Here is a 26,950-nt window from a genome sequence, read left to right as displayed (position 1 = left end):
AATGTCACCAGGGTTTTGCATCTGAACACCTGACTCCTGCCTTTCCTCTCCATTAATTCAGATGGGAGCTGAGACAAGGAGCTCACCTGCAGGTGTCCATTTTGCTCACACCTGAACTGAGGCAAGAGGAATCCCACCTCCTGTGGCTTTGTGGTGTGCATTGGAGGGAGCTGAGCCTCCTTCAAATGCCATGAGTAGAAATGCAGGATGAGATGCCTCCCTTGACCCATGGATCCCTTCCCTCAGCAGGGTGTCCTGGTTTCAGCTGGGATGTAGTTAGCTGTCTTCCTAGTAGCTGGTACAGTGCTATGTTTTGAGTTCAGTATGTGAAGAATGTTGATAACACTGATGTTTTCAGCTGTTGCTCAGTAGTGTTTAGACTATAGTCAAGGATTTTTCAGCTTCTCATGCCCAGCCAGGGCACCTGACCCAAACTGGCCAACAGTGTATTCCATACCATGTGACGTCCCATCTAGTTTGGGAACTGGGAAGTGGGGGGGCAGGGATTCGCCGCTTGCGGACTGGCTGGGTGTCGGTCGGCGGGTGGTGAGCAATTGCCCTGCGCATCATTTGTACATTTCAATCCTTTTATTACTACTGTTGTCATTTTATTAGTGCTATCATTATCATTATTAGTTTCTTCTTTTCTGTTCTATTAAATCGTTCTTATCTCAACCCAGGAGTTTTACTTCTTTTCCTGATTTTCTCCCCCATCCCACTGGATGGGGCGGGGGGAGTGAGTGAGCGGCTGCGTGGTGCTTAGTTGCTGGCTTTGGTTAAACCACGACACAGGGGTAAAGGAGATCCCTGCCTGCCTCTCTCTGGGTATCCTGTCTAACAAGAGGACCAAAAAATGTGGCATGTATATGAAACCTTGTCTCTGAGACGAGAATTTTATTTCAGGAAAGAAGTGTTTCTCCTTAACTGAGAGAGGCAACATCAGTGTTCACTTCAGCCTGTTTCCCAGCAGGTTCCCCTGGAGCCCCAGGGCACCAGGAGGGAGCCCAGAGGGGGCAGAGAAAGTGCTGCCTTGGGCTGGTCCTCTGCTGCTGAGCTGGGCTGGGCTCCTGGGCTGGAGGGAGCTCATGGCAAGCAGGCAGCACTGCAGAGAGACAGCTCTGCCCAGGAGCAGCTCCTCTGCAAAGCGCAGCAGGGCTGAGGGCACTGCCTGCAGGCACCGAGGGGAGAGGAGTAAGGCAGAGAGAGATGTTAAAGGCAGTCTGGGGTGGGAAGACGGAGAAGAGCTGACCTGGAGAAGAATCATCACAGCCCTTAACAAGTTAAGTGCTTGCTGCAGGGCAATGCAGCTGTGGTTCCTGGAATGACCTCCTAAAGCTGGCACATCCCACAGCCTATGGGATCTGTCAGAGGGACTCTCACAGTTTGTGCAGTGTAGAGAAAAAGGACGTGCTATGCAACACAGCTTCCCTGCTGCACCCTCAGAGGGACAGGGCATGTCAGCTGCCTTCACCCGGGGGTGTTTGCGGAGTGTGAAGGTGGGTGTGCAGCCAGGGGTGCCCAGGGCTGTCCTTCTGAGCAGGGTCCTTGCAGCCAGGGGGCTGTGTGCTGGGGCAGGGACTCTGCCGCTGGTCGGGGTAAGTACTCTGCCTGCCTGGGGATCTCTAACAGAGAGTGGGGAGAAGCTGTGGGTGGAAACACAACGTGCAGCAGGGCAGGGTCCTGAATGTTCGCAGCTCCAGATCATCCCCAGGACATTTCCAAGGGCACTTTTCAAGGGCAAGGTCAAAGCAGGGATTGCGATAAATATCAGGAGCTTTCCTGAGTTTGTGTTTTCTGTTTGCTACTCTTCGGGAATTTTCAGGAGACATGGAAAAGGAGCTGTCGTGCTTGAACAGCACACTGAGACTCCTGAGCTGTAACTCTGAGGGGTCAGTCAGTCTGATAGGAGCCTCCTGAAGTAGAGCACAGGGACTGAGAACAACTGCCTGGCTGTGTTGGTGCCTGGGAGGTGGCATGTACAGCTGGGTAAGGGTAACTCTTTCCTGAGTGCCTGATGGCTCTGCCTTTGCCTCTCTGAGTCAGACCCTCACCGTATTTTTCCTTGTTTCTCCACTAGTTTGTGTTATTGCTACTGTTACCCTGTTCTTGCTGTCAGGCTCTCTGGGGGTGGAAGTTTCAGCTGCAGAGTCTCACACTGTTCTTGTGGGTCCTCCCATGCAGGTGTGACCATGGGAACAAGGTTACAGGTGTCCAAGCTTCCCTCCAAGCTGTGGGGCTGTGGGCAATGCAGCCTGTGTCATTCCCTAGGAAATGAGCTGACTCTCCCTTCCTGAGATACCATCATCAGGACACTCAGCTATTTTCTTGGGGTGTCTTTCCAAGATGTGAGCTGCCCTCCAGGATGCAGGTCTGTCCCATAGTGTCTTGGTGTTACCTGAATGCCCCATGGAGAAGCACAGATACAGCAAGACTGAGGAAATGCTGCTGGGTTTGTGAAATGAACCATGTGTGTTCTTGGCAAGAAGTGGGGTGCAGAGACCTTGAGAAAGGGGGAGTCAGCTGGTGCTGGACAGCGGGTGTCTCTGCTCTCATTAGTGCCTGGAGTCTTTTCAGGTTAACATGGGGGTGTGATACACACCATCTCAGAAAGCTGCAAGCCCAGCGTAGCTGGCAACAAGACAGAGTGACAAATCGGCTCCCCGCCCTCTGCACTGCACTGCAGGCAGTACTCTTTCCTTGCAGGACCCACTTGTTTTCTCTGAGTTCAGCAGAAAAGATGAGAGTTTCTGAAATCCAAGAATATTACCAGGTATGATGCGGGAGAGCTGTAAAAAAATCCCTCTCAAACAATGCTTTGATTGTGTTTTCTTAGCCCTGGGAGTGCAGATGCTGACAAGCACTATTACATTAGGAGTGTTTTCATCTCACCAATTCAAACACCAGCATTGACCCCCCTGACAGACACCATTCCCAGAAACACACTGGTGCAGAGCAGGACTTATTCCTTGGCAGCCAGTAGGCAGAGGTCCTGATCCTCATGGCACACCGAACCTGCACCATCCAGAGCTCCAGCAATGGAGCCGAACAAAGAAATCATTGCTATAGTAAAGGTGCTGTGAACGTGTAGTATGAGAAATGGCTTTCATTTTGGTCAGAGAATAATGCCCTAACATGTCACTGCCCTTGCCTCCCTGTTCAGTGCTCCACACCCAGAGGCAGCAGATGTCCAACCACAGCTCCATCACTGAATTCCTCCTCCTGGCATTTGCAGACACGCGGGAGCTGCAGCTCTTGCACTTCTGGCTCTTCCTGGGCATCTACCTGGCTGCCCTCCTGGCCAACGGCCTCATCATCACCGCTGTAGCCTGTGACCACTGCCTCCACACACCCATGTACTTCTTCCTCCTCAATCTCTCCCTTTTTGACCTGGGCTCCATCTCCACCACTGTCCCCAAAGCCATGGCCAACTCCCTCTGGGACACCAGGGCCATCTCCTATGCAGGATGTGCTGCACAGGTCTTTCTGTTAGTCTTTTTAATCTCAGCAGAGTATTGTCTTCTCACTGTCATGGCCTATGACCGCTACGTTGCCATCTGCAAACCCCTGCACTACGGGACCCTCCTGGGCAGCAGAGCTTGTGCCCACATGGCAGCAGCTGCCTGGGGAAGTGGGTTTCTCAATGCTGTGCTGCACACTGCCAATACATTTTCACTACCCCTCTGCCAAGGCAATGCTGTGGACCAGTTCTTCTGTGAAATACCCCAGATCCTCAAGCTTGCCTGCTCAGGTGCTTACCTCAGGGAAGTTGGGGTACTTGTAGTTGCTGTCTGTTTAGCTGTTGGGTGTTTTACTTTCATTGTGCTGTCCTATGGGCAGATCTTCAGAGCCGTGCTGAGGATCCCCTCTGAGCAGGGAAGGCACAAAGCCTTTTCCACCTGCCTCCCTCACCTGGCTGTGGTCTCCTTGTTTATAAGCACTGCCACGTTTGCCTACCTGAAGCCCCTCTCCCTGTCCTCCCCATCCCTGGACCTGGCAGTGGCATTGCTATACTCAGTGGTGCCTCCAGCCTTGAACCCCCTCATCTACAGCATGAAAAACCATGAGATCAAGGATGCCCTGAGAAAACTAATCACTGGATGCTTTTTAGAAGGAATAAAGTGCCTGTTGTCTTTTCCATAGGACTCATAATATATCTCATTACTGGGTCAGCTGCTTCTAGTGTTTCTTTTCTAAGGATTTTTGGTTTCAAGGCTTCTTTGTTTTGTTTTGTTTTGTTTTGTTTTTTCCCTTTGTTTTACTTATATGAATGCTTTCCACAAAGAAATGTCTTTATTCCTCTGGTTTCTAATTCACAATATATCCAGGCTTTCTGTGACCTGCAGGCTGTGCAAATGAGGAGCCGTACTCTCTGTGTGTTTTAACAAAATAAAGGGCCCTGCAGTGACTTGTTTTTCTGAGATCCTTCCTCCAAGACCTTCTCTGCAGCTGCAGGGAGCAGTGCCTGTGCGCACACAGGAAGAAGAAAAGAGTCCTGGCACAGCACCACTGCCGGGGATCACCAGCGCTTAGTCTTTCCCCAGCTGCTCTCTTCCCACTTCCATGCTTTCCTTCTGAACCCTTGGGTTGGTGGAAGGCCTGAGTGCTCTTCAAGCATGGTTACAGTCCTGCTGTGTGGCAGGCCTGTGACCACAGGCAAGGACAGGCAGTGGGCACTTGTGTGACAGAGCTGGCCTCCATTGCAGCATTTCCATCATACAAGGGGATCTCCTCAGGCCTTGTGCCACAGATGCCCCCCAGCCCTGGGGCTCAGCCCTCTCCACCCCCGAGGAGCTGCTGTGCCCTTCAGAGGGTCTGGGGCTGTGGGGTGAGTGCCCAGAGCTCTGCCGCACCCTGTGGTGGGCACTGCTGTGGGGCCATGCCAGACTGGGCTGCACTGGGCAGAGGGCAGGGGAGGTGGATGGAGGGCAGGGGCAGTGGGAAGAGTTTAGGGGGAGCTGGTCTGGGCTGGAAAGTGACCAGGAGAGAAAAATACCAGGGTATAGGTTGCAGTGTGTGACCATGCAGGGCGAGAACTGACCCCGGGGGTTTGTGGTGCAGAGGCAGGGCTTGTGGAAAGCATGGAAGACATGCAGGTGCAGGTGAGAGGAGGAGGCCGGTCTGTGCCCTTGGTGGTGTGGACAGACAGGGAAGGCGGCTCGGGGACTTCGTCACCCCATTTTTTGTCCATTTCCAGCACTTGCTGGTCGTCCTGGGTTTATGGGCGAGTTTTGCTGTGAGGCCATCTCCATCTTCCTGCTGGTCCAAGGGCTGGTTTGGGGGAACAGACAGCCCTGCCTAGCCTCTCTCCTTCCCCAGACCCTGGAGCAGAGCTATCTGCAAAGCCCCACGTGGGACAAGGCTGCAGCAGGGCAGGGGTCGGGACAATTACAAAGCACAAATTTCTATTGCCTTTGTTGTGGAGGTATGTGTGTAGGAAGAGAAAAGCTCACCTGGGGATGCTGGTTGCAAGGGAATTCAGAAGCAAACAGAAGAGCTTTGGTCACTTCTGAGAGACCAAGGCTGAACAAGGGAAATATAGGGCTGAATGGGGAAGGTGATTTAAGAACAGCAGACACAGATGGGGCTGAAGGAATGAATGCCTGCTGTGCCTGAGTCTTTACTGAAATGGTCTCCAGGCCCCTGTGCTCAGGGAAAGGCTTCAAGGAAGAGGAGAGCATGCATTGGCATGAAAGACAGGAAATCCCGCAAGGACTGATGCCAGTTTCTGCCCCTGCAGGGGACTAATCCTGGCAATGACACAGGCTGGGGGCTGCCTGGCTGGAAGGAGGCCTTTGGGAAAGGTGTTGGTGGACAGTGGGATGGACAGGATGCAGCCGTGTGCCTTGGAAGCAAGGAAGGACAGGAGCACTCTGGGCTATATGAACAGGAGCATGGGCAGGTGATTGAGGGAAGGGATTATAGAAAACACTGTGTCCAGATTTCAGATCCCAATATAGGAAAGATGTTAGCAAGCTGGAGCCACTTTAGCAAAGGGCCCTCATAATGATCCGAGGCAGGAACACTTTACCTGTGAGGAGAGGCTGAGGGAGCTGGGCTTGTCCAGCCTGGACAAAGGAAGATTTTGGGCGAAACATGTAGCAGCATTGCAGTGTTCGCAGGAAGACTGAGTCAGGCTCGTGTCCATGGTACAAGACACAAGGACAAGAGGCAATGGGCTGAAAGAAGGAGGTTAGTGCACATATAGAGAAATACATTTCCAACATGAGGATAGTCAAATGCTGGAAGCTGTTTCCCATGGAGTTTGTGCCAACTCTGTCCCAGAAAGTGACTAAGGCGTCTTTGGATAAAGCCCTGAGTAATCTGGTCTGGCCCCTGCTTTGAGCAGGAGGTTTTTTCCAAAAACCTCCTGAGGTCCCTTCCAGCCTGAATGATGCTGCCCTTCTTTCCCCTTCATGCTTTCAAATTAGGGAGAGCTCTCAGGGTCTCCCTGAACACAGAAATAATTCACATCAGGTGCAGGGATGATTTATATGTGCCCCCATACATACAGCCCTGACCATATCTAGTATCCATCAATATGTGGTTTTGAGATTTCCCCAGGTGTATCAGTATCTATTAAAAAAAAAGAAAAAAAAAGAAGCATTAACCTTCCAAAACATAAATATATGCAACACAGCAGTCCACATCTTTGGTAGCAGACTGGAAGTGGTGGCAGGGGTAGCGGGGCATCCTGCTGAAGTGAAATAAGTTGAGTTTTGATTCTGAGGTGGCAGAAGGAGGACATGTATTTCAGGGCTGGCATACAGAGAGAAATAGAAGATTCAAGCAAGTGTGGGGCTGTAATAGCTTGGGTGAGAAAGGAGCATAATCAGGGTATTGGAAGAAGGCAGACAGGTTGTGGGCAACTCACAGGCCTTGACCAATCCTTGCTTAACCACAGCTGTGTGTTTGAAGCAACAGCCAGTAAGGACGGAAGGGCATCAGTATGGCTTGGGAGATCCCAGGGTCCAAGTGTGGTGGGGAAAAGGGGACGTAGCCAAAGTCTGCCGGGAAAATAGCACAGGCATAGGACAGTGTAGGACAGCCTGCAATGGGGATGATCAAGGGCATTGCTGAGCTGTGGTGCTGCAATGGAGGGATACAGGCTCTGCCCAGGGAGCAGCAGGGAGGATGAGGTCTATGCTCCCTGTATGAAGGGGAAGCTTGGATTTGTGGGGGTCCTGTCTGTGACAGACAAGAGGTTGGACTAGCTTTTGTCATTTAGGATGAGAGCAGGAGTCAGCAAGAGTGACCTTGTGTTGGAAGTTAGAAACTGCTTGCTCAGGAAGAGGAAACAGAAAGGGTCTTTTGTCAGCAACACCAGGAAGTGTCCAGGTTCATGAGCAGGTTCCTGTGGTGAACAAGTTCAAGTGCCCTGGCATTCCCTGGCAAGGCAAAGCACCAGGGTGCCAACAGCCTGAAGTTGGCTATTGGGACAACTTCTTCAGGCAGCTGCCAGGTGGGCACCAAGGGTGATTCTCACCTAGACCTGATCCTGGCCAACAAGGAACAGCTGGTTAGGGATGTGATGATATTCAGTGTCAGTCTTGGCTGTCATGGCAATGAATTAGTGGGGGATCAGACACCAAAGGGCAGTGAGTAAGGCCAGCAGCAGACCACAGACCTGGGACTCCAGAGGAGAAGACTTGGACACACTCAGGAGACTGAGACAAGCGGTGCCATGGGAAGCAGCTCTGTTGGGTGAAGAAGCATGGGAAATCTGATAGGCCTTACAGTAGAGCCTCTTCCAAGCACAAGAGTGGTCTCCCCAAATACCCTTGCAGAGAAGCAACCTTCTCAGAAGGCTGCTTGTGTGCACTGACTGAGCTCCAGGGCAAAAAGGCAGCAGGCAGGAGGTGGAAGCAGGGAAAGCTGCAGACAGAATGCCGAAACCTTGTCCCAGGACGTAGGGATGATGCCAAAGCCAAAAGTCCCATTGTCTTGAGAGATGCAGGGCAGGATGGAGGCAGCAAGATGAGCTGATGCTAGTGCATTAACAGTAAAAGAACAGACAGGGATCATGTGGGCCTGCTGCTGAACTTCCAAAGTGTAGGAGCAGGTAAGGCTGAGGAACTGAATGACTTCTTTGGCTGTGACTTCTGCCAGGCCTTTGTGACTGGTGACAGGACCCTGGAGGAAAACAAGCAGCAGTGAGTGGGGATCAAGTCAGAGGTTACTTGAGGAAAGTCAGCCTTGAGCAGTCCCTGGGAGGAGAGGGGAATCCTCCAAGGCTGGGGAGGGAGGAAGCCATTCTTGTGGCGAGGCTCACTCTGCATCACTTTTGACAGATCCTGGAGATCAGGACAAGTCCCTGATGGCTTCCAAAGAAGTTGACAGCTCTCTTCCAACACAGGCCAGAGGATGACCAGGGGAACAAAAGGCTGTTTGACCTCATATTGGAGAGCACTGTGTCCCTGAGCATGTCCTCCTGGATGATATTTCTGGGTAGATGAAGAGGAAGGCAACTGGGCATGGCCAGCATGGATTTATCCAGGGTGGATCATGGTAGACCAAACTCATGGCTTTCCAGGATGAAAGGGCTGTATTTCTGGATGAGGGGAGATCAGTGGGTGTCTTTATTATTGTGTTGAGGGAGGGAGGGAGGGATGGGCGGATATATGGATGGATGGATATAGAGATGGGCCTGAACTGGGATTGATAGTCAGTCTCAGATGGTCATGAAAAATGGGTCATACACTTCCTGGAGGCCAGTAACAAGCAGGCACTGCAGATGTTTGCATCTTGACTGCCTGTCTCAGCCTGGGAGATGGGGTTTCCCCCTGTTGCGGTGGCTTTGCCAGTTGAGTCACATGGGTCTAGCTGGTGCAGAATCTACTCGAAGACATTCCTGTAAGCCAAATCTGTTGGGATTTGTGGCAGTACATTCCCCCCACCCCTCCCATCCTGCCAGCAGGAAACAGAACTTCTGCAGGAAGGGAGAAGGGGAAGGAAACCCTGGAGGCTGCAGGCTGAAATTTGAACTGGCCAAATGAGATGCACCAGGTACACTGAGGTGACCCTCCTAGCCAATAGAATTAAATGACCACAGGTCAGATTCAACAGGGGTATAAATGGGGTCCAGCGGGAGTTCATGTTGGCAGTCCTCCTCGGAGCAGCAGGTCAGCAGTTGGGGACTCCCCCTCGGGTCGGGGCACCGCCCGAGGTAACTCCTTGAGGGAGAGAGCCCTCCGCTTTTAGGTGAGTGATACGCGCGTTTTGGAGCCATCACTTTAAATCCTGGGGATTCTTAGGTCAGCCGTGTAGTATTAATTCTCTTTACATCATCGAACCTGTGGTTTTATAAAATGTTACCGGACTTCTGACTAACTTTTGCTGAAGAATAAAACTGAGTTTTAAGACCTGTTGGATTTGGTTAGTTGTGCATCCGTAACAAGGACAGAGTCTGTCTCATTGGAATGAAGACCCCTGGAATGGGGTGGGTGACCCTTGACTTCACATCCCTAGTTATCTCGTGAAGCTGGAGTGGGAGCTTGTGGGGATCAGCACAGCGGTTATAGAGACAGGTTTAGGCCCACAAGACCAACACTCTCCAATTGCTGGAAATGGGGAGTCTGCTGAAGACCGGTCGATAGCATTGGGCCAAAGAGAAGGATGTCAGAAATTCAAGGCTGGCCTAGGGGAGGTACTGTCATTGTCTACAGCTAGCTTATGGGATGGTGCAGAGGAGAATGAGTCAGACTCTTCCCAGGTGGGCACAGTGGAAAGATGAGCAGCCATGGGAAAAAGTTGGGCCATGGGAAGTTCTGACTAGGCTTAAGAGAAAGGCATCTGCACTATAAGGTCTGTCAGGCACTGGGAACATGCACCCAGAAAGGCTCCAGGATGTCCACAATGGAGATAGTCAAGCCTCAACTAGACGTAGTGCTATGGGGGTTTTTGGATCATAATGGATGACTACCTAATATGGGTAGAAAAGGAAGCCTGGGCAACAGCACCCAAGGTGTCCAACATTAGAGGGGATCACTCTCATTCCTGCCTTTGCTGACAATGGAGCCACAGGTACTTTACCCTGCAGGGAATGAAAAATGCGTGGGTCTAGGTATTGCAGAGTCTGCTTGAAGACACTCCTGTGTCCCAGATACATTGGACTTAGTGCCCGTTTGGCTATTCAAAAGAGAGCATTTCATTCACTTTGTCTTTTTTTCCCCCTCCGTGAATCAGGGGAGCTTGTGACTTCAATGTGTGACTTGCTGTGTGCAAAGAGCAGATATGGACAGATAGAGTGCAGGGCAGGCAGTGTTTTGGGGGGTCCTGGGATCTCTGCTAACACAAAAATGTGGGTTTTGTTCATCTAAGGCTCTCCGCTGTGGGAAGTGGACTTCAGAGGAGGTAACGTGGACTTGATATACAGCCGTTGAGTGTATTGCATCACTGCATGCCTGTGTGCAGCTCGTTCTCCAAGCAGGAGGCAGTTGGTGCCCACGGGCTGAAACATGCAGCTCCAGACTTCAGTGAAGAAAGCTCAGATTTGAACAAGGCTGCTGTAAGTGCCAGGTGGTTGAGAGAAAAGGTGGGGCTGGGGGTAGGGATGAAGAATGACCAGAGATTGTTCAGACGTAAAGGGTCTTGATTTTTGTATACATTCAAACTCCATTAGGAGGATCAATATGAATTGAGGATTTCTGATATCACATAGTTCATGAGCAGAAAAATAAAGAAAAGTGGGGGGAAAAAAAGAATTCTTTCTTATTGTTTAGTATTGAAATCTTTCCACTTTGACTACACTCCTGAAATCTCTCTAATTAACCACATAAGAACTGAAGACCTAAAGGAAAATACTGCACAGAGCCTTGGCTCGTTAGGGAGTTTTCATGTTAATGAGCCCTCTGGTGCCAAGTTCCTGAACTGCAGATCCTGAAAGATTGAACAAGCGTCTCAAGAAGTAAAAGTCAGCATCAGACTTCCAAGTTTCTGAGGGTGTTAGCAGGCTCCACTGAGGAACATCACTGAAGAGACCGTGGAGGGAATGACCAGACAAGGAGGTGGTCCCTGGGGGCTGGTGAAACAGGAAGTCAGAGGCACTGGTTACAGGCAGAAGATCAATTGTGGAGGTGGCTGTGAAAGGCCTAAATGTGTTTCAGCAAGCAGGATGGCCAAGCCCTGAGCCCCATCCCCCTGGGAAGGGGGATCCTTTCCTTCATGGGATGCTTACAGCTCTTCCTGGGAGCAGTTTGATGTGGGGGGGTGTGATGCCGAGTGAAGGACAGCGGTAAGACACCTCCAAGGCTCTTTTGGCCGTCGGTGAGGAGGGAACAAGGGCCTGGGGCTCTAGGGAACCAGTGTCCTCGCAAGGGCTTCAGTGGAAGAGACAGCAGCCACTGTGGAGATGACAAGGACTTCGGTTCTGTTGGTGGGGAGGAGGGGGGCAGCGCACAAAGGCCCTGTTTGCACCACAGACAGTCCTACACTGTCCTATACCTGTGCCAGTTTCCCTGAAAACTTTAGCTGCCTCCCCGTTTCCATACTTCACCCTGACCTTGAGATCTCCCAAGCTTTACTGGTGCCTGTGAAAGGCAAGACTCTAGCTGCAGTACAACTTGCTTAGGAGAATGAACACTATCTAACACTACGAGCTTTTACCTCAGGGTCAATGTGACCTGAAGACCCAACCTAAGCCAGCTCTTCATGACTGAGAACACCCCATAATGACAATAAAAGCATGGAAGATTTACCTTTCAAAAAACCAGGCATGTAGCCATGAACCAGGCATGAACTGTAATGGACCAGAATCCAGGATAAACATCCCCCACCTGCACCGGCCATCAGTTTAGAAGAATGACGATTAACACACCACTGACCATACCTCTGCATCACCTCCACAGGTCAAGCGTGTACTGATCCCGTGTGGGACAAGTACACACCGATTATGCGAGCACTAATAAATGATGGGGTCATCCCTTAACATGAATAGTTGGATAGGTCTCTACAGCTGTATTGGAACAGAGGCAAACCCTGCTTTCCTCTGTATTGGGGTCCTCCATGCATTAGGCTGGGGCACCACTGTATGCACAGCTAAAATGAGAGAGTAAACTACCTTGGTAGTTCTTTGCTAAGCATCCTTGTCTGCCTCCTAAGCCAGCAAATAAGTGACTTTTACGCGCTAATTGGTCCTCACTGGCTGTCCCATCAAACACAAAGCTATGTTTACCTAAGGATTTGACAATGCCTGGGAGTTCTTCCAATACCCAGCTAATGCTCCTCTCCCACACAAAGCGTCCCAGTCCCTGACTTGCTTTGCTCCTGTACTTAGCTCTGTATCCCAGCACTGAAATGCACGTCCTCCTCCTTCTGCTGCCTCAAAATCACTACTGCAGGTCCTCTCCCTGCCTCTACCACACTCGCTGCTATGCACACACCGCTCTCTCCCTGCACTGCCATGGGTCTCACAAATCCAGACTTCCCGCTTCCCCTGCAGTTATGGCACTGCAAGAGGGTTCTGCCTTTTCCAGGATCATGGATGTTTCTTGTGGTCCATCCAAGTCTGGGGATTGAAGGAGGGGAAGAGAGCAAGGTCAGCTCATGAGGCATGACTGAGCACAGCCACCCCTAGCAGCAGGCATTCCCTATCTGCCAGGTAGAGGCATGCACACAAGATGGAAACATCTCCATTATCCTTGACGTGCACAAGAGGGGCATTGCTTCCTGCCATCTTCCCAGGACAAACCTCCTCCTCCTCCTCCACTCACACAGGTCAACTGCTTTCCATTTCTGGGCTCAGACATGGTTGTAAGGATTTGCTAAAGCCATCAGCCATTACCTTGTTTCTCACTGACATGCCCTGAGTCTCTCTCCCAGGCACACACATGGCCAGTCACTGCTGCTCGGGGCCCCACTCGCTCTTCAGAAGAAGCTGGGCAGAGCTGCCCATTTTCCCCATTGCAGGCACTGAGCCCAGCTGGAGGATAGAGATAGCCTCACAGCCAGACTTAGCATAAACTGGGTGAACAGCCAGTGCTAGAAATGGCTGGTGAGGGAGGCTGGGGGGTGACAAAGGCCATGGGCCACCTTCCCAGTCCATCCATGACACCAAGGGCACAGACAGGCCTCCTCTCTCCTGCACCTGCATGTCTCAGCCCCCATCCAGGAGCCCTGTCTCTGCACCACAAACCCCCTGATGCGAGGCCTCACCCTGCACGGTTACGCAGTACAAGCTTTACACAGGTGTTTTTCCCTCCCAGGAACCTTCCAGCTCAGCCCAGCTCCCTCCAAGACCTCCCACCTCCCTTTCCTTCTCTCCATACTGAGACGGGGAGCCAAAAGAACCTTAGTAGATATAGTAGATATATGGATGTAGATAGGAACTGTGTAATAATTATCTAGCTTGTAATGAAGTTAAAGAAATTTCAGTAGAGGTACACATGGCCCAAGGGATGAGAGGAGATGTTTAACGTTTGCATTGTTGAGGCTGGCTGGGACAAGAGATAGTCCCTGATAAGAAGCAGAAGTCGACCCCAAGAACCAGCCAAGACCGGCCTTGTGATTTGGATAAATGCCAAGGAGTGACCGAGTCTGCGCAGGGACAGAAGGTTAAGAGTTCACCGTGAAGAAGACATACAGCCTTCATCTTCACGACCCCTGACGACCACCACAAGGAGGCACTGCGCAGGCGTAGTTGGGAAGAACTTAGGGAAATGACTTCTTGGAACTAATTTTAATATGAAGCGGGGATAGGTCATGCCTATGTATAGGCGTATTGCAAAACTCTATGTATATGTAACACTTGACTGTATAAATTTAAAGGGAACTGCCGAGTCAGGGGCGCGCGACTTTGGTGGTACTACCCCCCGTGCTGACCAGCGCTGAATGAACATACCTACTGTACAATCTCACTGATTGTGGAGTCTGTTTCCACACGTCAGTTTTGGTGAACCAGCCAGGGGACTCTCTGCTCGGCTGCAGGACCGACTGCGGATCAGACGCCCCTCGGCGCGCCCTGAGCACTTTCCTCGGAGGAGCCTCTGCTGCCAGCTGCTCACCACGGGAGCAGACAACAACCTCCTGAAGCTGTGGACCAAATGGTATGTGTCACAGAGGGAGCCTGTAAAAAGTACGGGCCGGGGCAGCTGGTAAATCGCGCAGAGATGTCTGGCATGCAGTGTAGTCCCCGTATGAGAGGAGGGTACCCTATACGGTAACAAGGGGGGATTTGCTGACCGATAGAGCGGCCGCTAGCAATCCTGGGGGTAGGTCGAGCAAATCCGGGGTGACCGCTGTATCCCAGTATCGGGAGCCAGGACAGACCTGTCAATGACTGGTATATAAGAGGCAGGAGAAGGGTAAGTGCACCCCTTCACAATTGCGCTTGGTGCATTTTGGGGGTAAGCGGACCCCCTCGCAATTGCGCTTGGTACATTTTTGCAGCTGCTGAAGGTTGTCAACTGGAGCAATGATTGTATGATGTGAATGTTTGGAAATTTTATGTTAAAGATTTTATGTGGCTGTGTGGAAATGATATGTTGAAATTTATAGGTGTATGTATGTTTGTTAATGTGTGAATGTCTTTACGTATTGATAGGGGTGATACCCTGCTTTGTATGTGGGCTTGCAACTGGACTATATAACAATAGGCATCCGGCTTGGGTTTTGTTGAAGTGTAAATCTCGTGGGAGAAGGTGGTACTGTACATCTAGCAGACGGAAACCAGACTAGATAGGCCTAGCTGGAGGGTCAGGTAGGAAGGGCGGGTCTAACGAAGCACGCCCATAGGGACAGCTGGTGGACTCCAGCACATCACAAAGGGTTCCGGTAAAACACAGGAGTACCGGTGGGTATACCGATACTACCGCGGAGTACCGGTGGGGGTACCGGTACTAGACCCGAAGTACCGGTGGGGTACTGGTACTATCCCAGAGCATCAGGTAGGGATACCGGGCCTACCCTGTAGGGTTAGGTAGGGAGGCCAGTTCTAACCCTGCACGCCTGTAGGGAAAGCAGGTGTACACCGGAGCACCAGTAGGGGTTCCGGTACTACCCTGGAGAACCGGTGACAGTATCGGTACAACCCTGCAGTAATGGTGGGGGTAGCGGTACTACCCTGGAGCATTGAGAAGAGACACCAGGCCTACCCCAGACCGTCAGGTAGGGATACCGGGCCTATGCTGGAGGGTCAGGTACAGAGAACGGGTCTAAACCTGCACGCCCGTAGGGACAGCTAGTGTACTCCGGCGCATCACAAAGGGTTCCGGTACAACCCCAGGGTACCGGTCGGGAAACTGGTTCTACCCCGGAACATCAGGTAGGGATACCGGGCCTAACTCAGAGGGTCAGGTGGGAAGGGCGGGTCTACCCCCGCGTGCTAGTAGGGTCAGCAGGTGTACCCCGGCGCATCAGTAAGGGTTTCGGTACAACCCCGGAGTACCGGTGGGGGCATCGGAACTACCCCAGAATGTTGGGTAGGGATACCGGGCCTACCCCGGAGGGCCGGGTAGGGAGGCCGGGTCTAACCCCATGCGACCATAGGGAAAGCAGGTGTACCCCTGAGCACCAGTAGGGGTTCCGGTACTACACTGGAGTACAGGTGATGGTACCGGTACAACCCCGGAGTACCGTCGGGGGTAGCGGTACTACCCCGGAGTGTCAAGAGGAGACGCCAGGCCTACCCCGGAGCATCAGGTAGGGATACCGGGCCGACCATGGAGGGTCAGGTAGGGGGGACGGGTCTAACCCTGCGCGCCCGTAGGGACAGCTGGTGGACTCCGGCGCATCACAAAGGGTTTCGGTACAACCACAGAGTACCGGTGGGGGCACGGGAACTACCCTGGAATGTCGGGTAGGGATACCGGCCCTAACGCGGAGGGTCAAATAGGACGGGTGGTGTCGTGGTTTAACCCCAGCCCGCAACTAAGCACCACGCAGCTGCTCACTCACTCCCCCCCCATCCAGTGGGATGGGGGAGAAAATCAGGAAAAGAAGTAAAACTCCTGGGTTGAGATAAGAAAGGTTTAATAGAACAGAAAAGAAGAAACTAATAATGGTAATGATAACACTAATAAAATGACAACAGCAGTAATAAAGGATTGGAATGTACAAATGATGTGCAGGGCAATTCCTCACCACCCGCCGACCGACACCCAGCCAGTCCCTGCCCCCCACTTCCCAGTTCCTAAACTAGATGGGACGTCACATAGTATGGAATACACTGTTGGCCAGTTTGGGTCAGGTGCCCTGGCTGGGCATGAGAAGCTGAAAAATCCTTGACTCTAGTCTAAACACTACTGAGCAACAACTGAAAACATCAGTGTTATCAACATTCTTCACATACTGAACTCAAAACATAGCACTGTACCAGCTACTAGGAAGACAGTTAACTCTATCCCAGCTGAAACCAGGACAGTATCCACCCCTTATTCTATAGCATTGACGTCATGCTCAGTTCTCATACCTTTAGTTACATTCTGATCAATCATCACCACCTTTCCATCCCTTTGAGGCATATGAACAATGCTATATATATATATATATATATATATATATACACACATATGTATATATAAACGTATACACACAGAGAGATATCAGTTCTTTAGTTCATGGGTTATGTTCATAAAATGTTTGTTGAGTTCATTTAGTTTCTGACTCTGGGCTCCATCTGTCATACCAGTCTGTCTGGGCAGGAGGGATGGTGCAAAGTCCTCTCAGTCGGTAGAGCAGAATTGGGCTTCAGTGTGGTGTGACGAGCAGATGACATTTGACGCAGCAGGAGGATGGTGTGCACCGTTGGATTGTTGCACGCTGGAGTCAGTTCTGGTTCCACCTCTACTGCGCTTTGCTCAGTTTTATCACAGTTCTTTCTTGCTTGATCCAAGTGATTCTTACTATAGCACTATGGATATAGCATATAACAATTATAGTAATGATAACATACAGTAGCAGGGTTATATAGCAACTAAAGTCATACAGTTTAAGTCTGGCTATTTTCACCTAAAATCAAATCCCCTTGAGGCACACATCGGACTTCTCCATCTTTTTGCATCACCCACCAAGTGCACCCAGGCCCTTGAGCAAAAGCAATCCCACGAATGGGTTTACCTTTGCCTGAGGCAGGAGTAACCCAGACTGTTTTCCCTAACATGTTTTTCATGTGCACTACAGGGACTTTATCCCCTTCTATAGTATGTAAAAATTCTGACTGGGCAGGGCCACTCCGATTGGCAGATCCTCTGGTGTTGACTAACCAGGTGGCTTTGGCTAAATGTGTATCCCAATGTTTGAAAGTTCCGCCCCCCATTGCTCTCAATGTAGTCTTTAACAGTCCATTGTATCGCTCAATTTTCCCAGAGGCTGGTGCATGATAGGGGAGATGATACACCCACTCAATGCCGTGCTCTTTGGCCCAGGTGTCTATGAGGTTGTTTTGGAAATGAGTCCGTTGTCTGACTCAATTCTTTCTGGGGTGCCATGTCGCCACAAGACCTGCTTCTCAAGGCCCAGGATAGTGTTCCGGGCAGTGGCATGGGGTACAGAATATGTTTCCAGCCATCCGGTGGTTGCTTCCACCATTGTAAGCACATAGTGCTTGCCTTGGCGAGTTTGTGGGAGTGTGATACAGTCAATCTGCCAGGCTTCCCCAGATTTATATTTCAGCCATCGCCCTCCATACCACAGGGGCTTTAACCGCTTGGCTTGCTTAATTGCAGCACATGTTTCACAGTCATGGATAACCCGCGCGATAGTGTCCATGGTCAGGTCCACCCCTCGATCTCGAGCCCATCTATATGTTGCATCTCTTCCCTGATGGCCTGAAGTATCATGGGCCCACTGAGCCATAAATAGCTCACCCTTATGTTGCTAGTCCAGGTCCACCTGAGCCACTTCAATCTTGGCAGCCTGATCCACCTGTTGGTTTTTTTGATGTTCTTCAGTGGCCCAACCCTTGGGTACGTGAGCATCTACATGACGTACTTTTACAACCAGATTCTCTAGCCGGGACGCAATACCTTGCCACAGTGCGGCAGCCCAAATGGGTTTACCTCTGCGCTGCCAGTTGCTCTGCTTCCATTGCTGTAACCACCCCCACAGGGCATTTGCCACCATCCATGAGTCAGTATAGAGATAGAGCACTGGCCACTTTTCTCTTTCAGCAATATCTAATGCTAGCTGGATGGCTTTCACCTCTGCAAACTGACTCAATTCACCCTCTCCTTCAGCAGTTTCTGCAACTTGTCGTGTAGGACTCCATACAGCAGCCTTCCACCTTCGATGCTTTCCCACAATGCGACAGGATCCGTCAGTGAACAGGGCATATTGCCTCTCATTCTCTGGCAGTTTATTATACAGCGGGGCCTCTTGAACGCGTTTCACCTCCATTCCAAAATCTTTGCCTTCTGGCCAGTCCGTGATCACTTCTAAAATTACTGGGTGACTGGGGTTTCCTATGCGAGCCCGTTGTGTGATCAGTGCAATCCACTTACTCCACATGGCATCAGTCACGTGATGTGTAGAGGAGACCCTCCCTTTGAACATCCAGCCCAGCACTGGCAGTCGGGGTGCTAAGAAGAGCTGTGTTTCAGTACCAACCACTTCTGAGGCAGCTTGAACTCCTTCATACGCTGCCAATATCTCTTTTTCAGTTGGAGTATAGCGAGCCTCGAATCCTCAATATCCTCGACTCCAAAACCCCAGGGGTCGGCCTCGGGTCTCCCCAGGTGCTTTCTGCCAGAGGCTCCAGGTAGGGCCATTCTCCCCAGCTGCAGTATAGAGCACATTTTTAACATCTTGTCCTGTCCGGACTGGTCCAAGGGCTACGGCATGAACAATCTCCTGTTTAATTTGTTCAAAGGCTTGTTGTTGTTCAGGGCCCCATTTAAAATCATTCTTCTTCTGGGTCACTTGATAGAGAGGGCTTACAATCAAACTGTAATTTGGAATATGCATTCTCCAAAACCCCACGACACCTAAGAAGGCCTGTGTTTCCTTTTTATTAGTCGGGGGAGACATAGCTGCTATTTTATTAATCATGTCCATTGGGATCTGACGACGCCCGCCTTGTCATTTTACTCCCAAAAACTGGATCTCCTGTGCAGGTCCCTTGACCTTACTTTCTTTTATGGCAAAACCGGCTTTCAGAAGGATTTCGATTATTTTCTTCCTTTTCTCAAAGACTTCTTCTGCCGTGTTGCCCCATACGATGATGTCATCAATGTATTGCAGGTGTTCCGGAGCTTCACCTTTTTCCAGTGCAGTCTGGATTAGTCCATGGCAAATGGTGGGGCTGTGTTTCCACCCGTGGGGCAATCGATTCCAAGTGTACTGGACACCCCTCCAAGTAAAGGCAAATTGTGGACGACACTCTGCTGCCAGAGGGATTGAGAAAAACACATTAGCAATGTAAATTGTGGCATACCACTTGGCTGCCTTTGACTCTAGCTCGTACTGAAGTTCTAGAATATCTGGAACAGCAGCACTCAGCGGTGGCGTAACTTCATTCAGGCCATGATAGTCAACTGTTAGTCTCCACTCCCCATTAGACTTCCGCACTGGCCATATGGGACTATTAAAGGGTGAGCGAGTTTTGCTGATCACTCCTTGGCTCTCCAGTTGGCTAATCAACTTGTGGATGGGAATCAGAGAGTCTTGGTTGGTGCGATATTGGCGCCGGTGCACCGTCATGGTAGCAATTGGCACTTGTTGTTCTTCAACCTTCAGCAACCCCACAATCGAAGGGTCTTGAGAGAGACCAGGCAGGGTAGACAGCTGTTCAGTGCCCTCTGTCTCCAAGGCAGCTATGCCGAAAGCCCATCGATACCCCTTCGGGTCCTTAAAATACCCCCTCCTGAGATAGTCTATGCCAAGGATACACGGAGCCTCTGGACCAGTCACAATGGGGTGTTTCTGCCATTCATTTCCAGTTAGGCTTACTTCAGCTTCCAATACAGTTAATTCTTGGGATCCCCCTGTCACACCAGAAATACAAATGGATTCTGTCCCTTTATAACTTGATGGCATTAGAGTGCACTGTGCGCCGGTGTCTACTAGAGCCTTAAAAACCAGAGCAACAACTCTAAGAATGCATAAATCAACATAATGAATGCTTAGGACAAATTTGTTTTAACAAGCTCTGGTCAGGGTTGTCGTTATCTCAACCCTTCGTGCCCCACATTGGGCGCCAAAAGGACTGTCGTGGTTTAACCCCAGCCAGCAACTAAGCACCACGCAGCCGCTCACTCACTCCCTCCCATCCAGTGGGATGGGGGAGAAAATCAGGAAAAGAAGTAAAACTCCTGGGTTGAGATAAGAACGGTTTAATAGAACAGAAAAGAAGAAACTAATAATGATAATGAGAACACTAATAAAATGACAACAGCAGTAATAAAAGGATTGAAATGTACAAATGATGCGCAGGGCAATTGCTCACCACCCGCTGACCGACACCCAGCCAGTCCCCGAGCGGCGAATCCCTGCCCCCCACTTTCCAGTTCCTAAACTAGATGGGACATCACATGGTATGGAATACACTGTTGGCCAGTTTGGGTCAGGTGCCCTGGCTGGGCATGAGAAGCTGAAAAATCCTTGACTCTAGTCTAAACACTACTGAGCAACAACTGAAAACATCAGTGTTATCAACATTCTTCACATACTGAACTCAAAACATAGCACTGTACCAGCTACTAGGAAGACAGTTAACTCTATCCCAGCTGAAACCAGGACAATTGGCTCCTAATGTGTCCACGTTTGCCACAGTTAAAACACTTGACCAAGGGTGTCTTACTGGCCTTGTGCTTCTTTGTAGCTCCTTGTGGAGCTGTAACAACATAGGCTGTTTTCTGTGAGTCCACTGCTCGATCAATGTATTCTATCATATCAACGACAGCTGCATCTTTCAGAAAATTACACAATGCTTTGCGTGTCTTTTCAGTAGCATTTTCAAAAGCGAGCATTTTGAACATGTTTTCTTTCATGTCCTCGTTCATGTCAGGGTGGTCATAGATTGCCCTATGCAGTCTATTAATAAACTGTGCGAAAGGTTCGTTATGCTCCTGTTTCACCTGAGTAAAAGTATGGCTTCGAATATTGTCTGGTATGGTAAGAAAAGCTTGATACGCCAAGATCTGCGATAGATGATGAACCTCAGTGATACATTGTAGCTGAGCGTTCACTGATGCGAAGGGTCCAGTACCCATCAGCATCTGCGTGGTTACTCCCCATAAGGGATCTGTTTGTTGTCGTGGTGTTGCTTGTTCCCGATCACAGAACGTCTCCCACTGCTGGAAAAACACTAACATTTGGGCGGGCTCCAAAACGAAATGTGCTATCTGTTTAATATCTTGAGGTATCAGCGTATCAGAAGAAAAAATGAATTGCAGTATTTGGTGAGCTAACGCAGATTTGATTCCGTACTGACTCACAGGATTCTTTAATTTCTCAATGACCTTCCAGTCAAACGTCTCCCATTTTTTCTGTCCATTTGGTGCAATAACTGGGAATGCTTGGAGCATAGTCCCTTCTATAATGTCATCTTTTATTACTCCCCTCCAATGTCTCTGCCTTTCCTCTGCAGCGGCTACTGCAGGCGACTCCGTGTCTATCGCGGGCACAGTTGGTTTCACCGTCTCTGGTTCCGAGAGGCGGGATGGATTAAAGGGCGGTGGCGGGGGTGCGGATGGTTCTGCCCGGGGGCCGGCCGTGGCTGGCGGCGGCCACTCCATGGCCGGCTGACACGCACCGCTGCAAGTGGGTGGAGGGGGGGGCGGAAAGGGAGGGGAGGAGGGAGGGGAGGAGGGAGGGGGCGGGAGGGGAGGGGCTGGAGGAAGCGCCCGAGAGGGCGGTGAGAAGGGGGCGGGAGGGGGCGGTGGAGGGGGCGGGAGGGGAGGGGCCGAGGGGGGCACCGGAGATGGTGGCGAGAAGGGGGGGAGAGGGAGCAGGACTGGTATACGGCCAGAATCTTTGTTCTCTTGCCTTCTCGGTTCATCCTTTCGGGAGGATAAACGTTTCTCCCTCACTTCTGGTTCTTCCGACCGTACTGTCAGTTTTTGTAACTTGTTCACCACCTCCCTCAGGAGCTCTTCCGACCGTACTGTCAGTTTTTGTAATTGGTGCACCATCTCCCTCAGCTCTTCCATCGCACTACCCAATGGAGATGGTTCCCTGTCTCCCGCAATCTGTTTATCTGCATTAGGCACCCCTGAGTCTGTCGGCTTCAGATCTGTCGGGTGACAATCGGCCCCCCCTAATTCCCCTGTTTCTTGCGGAGTAACAGAGGGGGGAATTTTTTCAGTGCCAGCGGCCTGGCTGGGTATAGGCAAAGGCTGTGTCTGTGCAGGCATCTTAGCGTTAATGGAAATGGATGTTAGGGGGGGTGGAGATAGTTGTGTAGAGAATATCCCCCCAACTCCAGCAGGGTAGGCTGACATGGCAGCCGTGAAGGCAGCAGAGGGGGTTACCGCCGCGCAGGCAGCGGCGGCTGCCTGCCGGTCCGCCCTCATTGTCTCCAGCATGTCTCGAATTACCTTCCAGTGCTCTGCGTATTTTTTTATCTCCTTTACCTTATCCCCCCTGCAGCTAATAGCATCCCACAGCGCCTTGCCTATATTATCCTAGGTCGCTTCTTCAAATGCGACATTTATACTCGGGATAAGTTCTTTCTTCCAGGCCCATAAAAGCAACCCCTTTAACACAGAATTATTGAATTTCAGTCCTCTCTCAGAGAGAAAATAACAAAGGAGCTTTAGGACTACTTCCTGCCTTTTGTCCAACCCATCTCCTTCTCCGACCGCTCACCTGATCAGGGCGAGATTCAAGCTTTCGCCGGTCTCCTCGTCTTCCCAGCTCAGGGAGAGATTCAAACTTATGCACGTCCCAGCTCAGCTGAAGCTCATGCCGTGCTTCCCAGCTTAGCTGAAGCTCATGCCATCCTGCCGGGGCAGCAGGAACACTCTTGGCCAGCTCCTCCACTCCCTCGTCGGTTCAGCTGCACCAGAAATTCTCATAGAGATGATAAAGTGCTGATCTGAGGGTCCCTGTTCGGGCACCAAATGTTGCAGAGGATCCACAGGGGACAACACACACGGACCCATGTGATCAAGTGAAGTCCATTTACTACAACGTTTGATACAGTTATATACCTTATGCGCTTGTGCACGCGCCTTATACAATACTCTAATTGGTACAATACCCCATTTCACGCGACACTATCTTATTCTCTATTGGCTGTGCAAGCTTCTTCACGAGGTGTCCAGCAGTTACTTATCTCATTCTTCGGCATCCAGGTGTTGTTCGTCAGGCTCTTCTTATCTTCCTTTTTCCCAGCGTACAAGGACACAGCGTCCTTGTCTGCTCCAGCATTTTGTAAACTTATGCTTCGTTCCCACCTAACGGCTGGATTGCTCACATGCCCTCGTCCAGCCAAGAAATCCTCAACAGTCGGGTAGACCTGGCCTTCCTACACCGTGCGGGCGGGGTACGCCTGGCCTCCCAACTGGCGCTGGTGGGGTAGAACTGGACTCTCTATCTGCACAGGGTGGGTAGACCTGGCCTCCATAACCGCGTGGGTGGGGTACACCAGGCCTCATGACAAGCGCCAGTGGGGTAGAACTGGCATCACTAACTGCGTGGACTGGGTAGACCTGGCCTCCCTACTGGTGCCGGTTGGGTAGACCTGACCTCCCTGCTGTGTCGGTGGGGTAGACCTGGACTCCCTACCAGCAAGGGCGGGGTACACCTGGACTCCTTAGCCGAGTGGTCAGGTAGACCAGGTCTCCCTACTAGCAAGGGTGGGGTAACCTGGCCTCCAGATGGGCACCGGTGGGTTAGACATGGCCTCCCAGCCTGTGCGGACCAGGTAGACAAGGCCTCCCTAACTGTGCCAGTGGGGTAGACCTGGCCTCTCTAACTGCGCAGGTGGGGTAGACCAGGACTCCCTAACCGCACGGGCTGGGTAGACCTGGCCTCGCTACTGGTGCTGGTGGTGTAGACCTAGCCTCCCTGCTGCACCGGTGGGGTAGACCTGGCCTCCCTACTGGCAAGGGCAGGGTAAACTTTGCCTCCCTTACCGAGCTGGCGGGGTAGACCTGGCCTCCCGACCGGCGACAGTGGCTTAGACCTCTGTCCCTAACCGCTCGGGCGGGGTAGACCAGGCCTCCCTGCCTACGCCGGTGTGTAGACCTGCCCTTCTTACCTGCACGGGCTTAATAGACCAGGCCTCCATAACTGTGCGGGCGGGGTAGACCAGGACTCCCTACTGGCAAGGGCTGGGTAGACCTTGCATGCCTGTCGACACCGGAGGGGTAGACCTGCCTCCCTACCCGCGCAGGTAAGGTAGACCAGGCCTCCCTAACTGCACAGGCGGGGTAGACTTGGCCTCCCTACTGGCGCCGGTGGAGTAAAGCTGGCCTCCCTGCTGCACCAGTGGGGTAGACCTGGCCTCCTTAACCGCGCGGGTTGGGTAGACCTGGTCTCACTACCAACGATGGTCGGTAAACCTCAACTATCTAACCGTGCAGGCGAGGAAGACCTGGCCTCCCTACCAGCACCAGAGGGGTAGACATGGTCTCCCTACCGAGTGGGTGGGGTAGACCTGCCCTCCCTAACTGCACGGGCGGGGTAGACCCAGCCTCCTGACCGGCGCTGGTGGCCTAGACCTGGCCACCCTAACGACACGGGCAGGGTAGACCTGGACTCGCGCCCCGCTCCGTTGGGGTGGACCTGGCCTCCCTATCCATGCGGACCAGGTAGACCTTACCTCCCTAACCACGTGGGCAGGGTAGACCAGGCCTCCTGAACAGCGATGCTTGGATAGACATGGCTTCTCTACCCACGCGATCAGGGTAGACCTGTCCTCCCTACCTACGCGGGTGGGGTAGAGCCGGCCTCCCTACTGGCAAGGTCGGGGTAGACCAGGCCTCCCTAGACGAGCGGGCTGGGTAGACCAGGCCTCCCTAAGCGTGCAGGCGGTTGGGTAGATCTGGCCTCCATAACCGCGTGGGCAGGATAGACCTGGCCTCCCAACTGGCGCTGGTGTGGTAGACCTGGCCTCCCTATCCACGTGGGCAGGGTAGACCTGGCCTCCCTACTGGCAAGTGCGGGGTAGACGTGGCCTCCCTGCTGCAGTGGTGGGGTAGACCTGGCGTGCCTAGCCATGCAGGTGAGGTAGACCAGGTCTCCCTACCGGCAAAGGCGAGGTAGACCTGGCCTCCCCGCTAGCGCCAGTGGGGTAAACCAAGCCTCCTTAACCACGCATGTGGGGTAGACCTGCCCTCCCCACCAGTGCCTGTGTGGTCGACCTGGCTTCCCTAGCTGGACTGACAGTGTAGACCATGCTTCCCTACCAGCAAGGCCCTGGTAGACCTGGCCTCACTAGCCGAGCAAGCGGGGTAGACCAGGGCTCCCTACCAGCAAGGGCGGGGTGGACCTGGCCTCTGTGCTGCACTGGTGGGGTAGACCTGGCCTCACAGCCTGCATGGGCAGGGTAGAACAGGCCTCCCTAACTGCGTGGATGGGGTATACCAGGCCTCTCAACTGGCTCCGGTGGCGTAGACCTGGCTTCCCTACGGGCACCGGTGGGGTAGATATGGTCTCGCTACCCAAGTGGGCGGCATAGTCCTGTCCTCCCTACCCACGTTGGCGGGCTAGACCAGGCCTCCCTAACCACGCGGGAGGGCTAGATATGGACTCCCTGCAGCACCGGTGGGGTAGACCTGCCCTCCCTAACCGCATGGGCAGGGTAGACCTGGTCTCCCTAACCATGCAGGCAGGGTAGACCTGGGCTCCCGAAAAGGGCTGGCGGGTTATACAAGGCCTTCCTAACTGCAAGGGTGGGGTAGACCTGGAGGCCCTAACCCCACGGGCATGGTAGACCAGGCCTCCCTAGCCGTGTGGGCTAGGTAGACCTGGCCTCCATAACCACGCAGGGGGGTAGACTTGACCTCCCGAACTGCACGGGTGGGGTAGACCTGGCCTCTATAACTGCAAGGGCGGGGTAGACTGGGCCTCCATACCAGCAAGGGCGTGGTAGGCATGGCCTCCCTGGCCGAGCGTGTTGGGAAGACCTGGCCTGCCTAACAGCTAGGGTGGGGTAGACCTGGCCTCCCCATCTGCGCAGGTGGGGTAGACCAGGCCTCCCTAACAGCAAGGGCAGGGTAGACGTGGTCTCCCTGATGGTGTGGGTAGGGCTAGACCTGGCCTCCCGAACAGCGCCAGTGGGGTAGAACAGGCCTCCCTAAACGCGTGGTTGGGGTAGACCTGGCATCCCTAGGGTGCCGGTGGGGCACACATGGTCTCCCTACCTGCGCGGGCGGGGTAGACCTGGCCTCCCGAATAGCGTCGGTGGGGTAGACCTGGCCTCCATAACTGCGTGAATGGCGTAGACGTGGCCTCCCTACCCACACAGGCGGGGTAGACCAGCCCTCCCTAACGGAAAGTGCGGGATAGAGATGGCCTCCATAACTGGGTGGGCGGGGTAGACCTGGCCACCCGTTCAGCACCGGTGGGGTAGACCAGGCCTCCCTGCCTGCACGGGCTGGGTAGACCTGACCTCTTTTAACGCACGGCCAAGGCAGACCTGGCCTCCATAACCGCATGGGCGGGGTCAACCTGGCCTCCCTAAGGGCGCTGGTGGTGAAGACCTGACCTCCCTAACCGCGCAGGCGGGGTAGACCTGGCCATTCTACCTGCGAAGGCGGGGTAGAACAGGCCTCCCTAACCTCATGGATGGGGTAGACCTGGCCTCCCTTACGGCACCAGTGAGGTAGACCTGGCCTCCCAACTGGTGCCAGTGGGGTAGACCTGGCCTCCGTAACTGCGTGAACGCCGTAGACCTGGCCTCCCGACCAGCACTGGTGGGGTAGAAGTGGCCTCCCTAACCACGTGGGCAGGGTAGGCCATGCCTCCCTAACCATGAGGGCAGGGTAAACCTGGCCTCCATACCGGCAAGGGCGGGGTACATGCAGCCTCCCTGGCCGAGCGGGTTGGGAAGACCTGGCTCGCCTAACCACGA

At 52.5% G+C, this 26,950-nt stretch overlaps 1 protein-coding gene across 1 annotated transcript; it reads left to right on the top strand.

Annotated features, from left to right (window-relative positions):
* Positions 1-3,132: 3,132 nt before the first annotated feature.
* Positions 3,133-4,140, top strand: LOC138683017 (olfactory receptor 14A16-like). Its single transcript, XM_069774538.1, has one exon. It carries the CDS (start codon positions 3,133-3,135, stop codon positions 4,138-4,140), a length of 1,008 nt encoding a protein of 335 aa, XP_069630639.1.
* Positions 4,141-26,950: the final 22,810 nt, after the last annotated feature.

This window comes from Haliaeetus albicilla, chromosome 30, assembly GCF_947461875.1.
Source record: "Haliaeetus albicilla chromosome 30, bHalAlb1.1, whole genome shotgun sequence".
Taxonomy (NCBI): Eukaryota; Metazoa; Chordata; class Aves; order Accipitriformes; family Accipitridae; genus Haliaeetus; species Haliaeetus albicilla.
The sequence above is the reverse complement of the archived record's forward strand: the minus strand, read 5'-3'. Positions and strand labels throughout refer to the sequence as shown.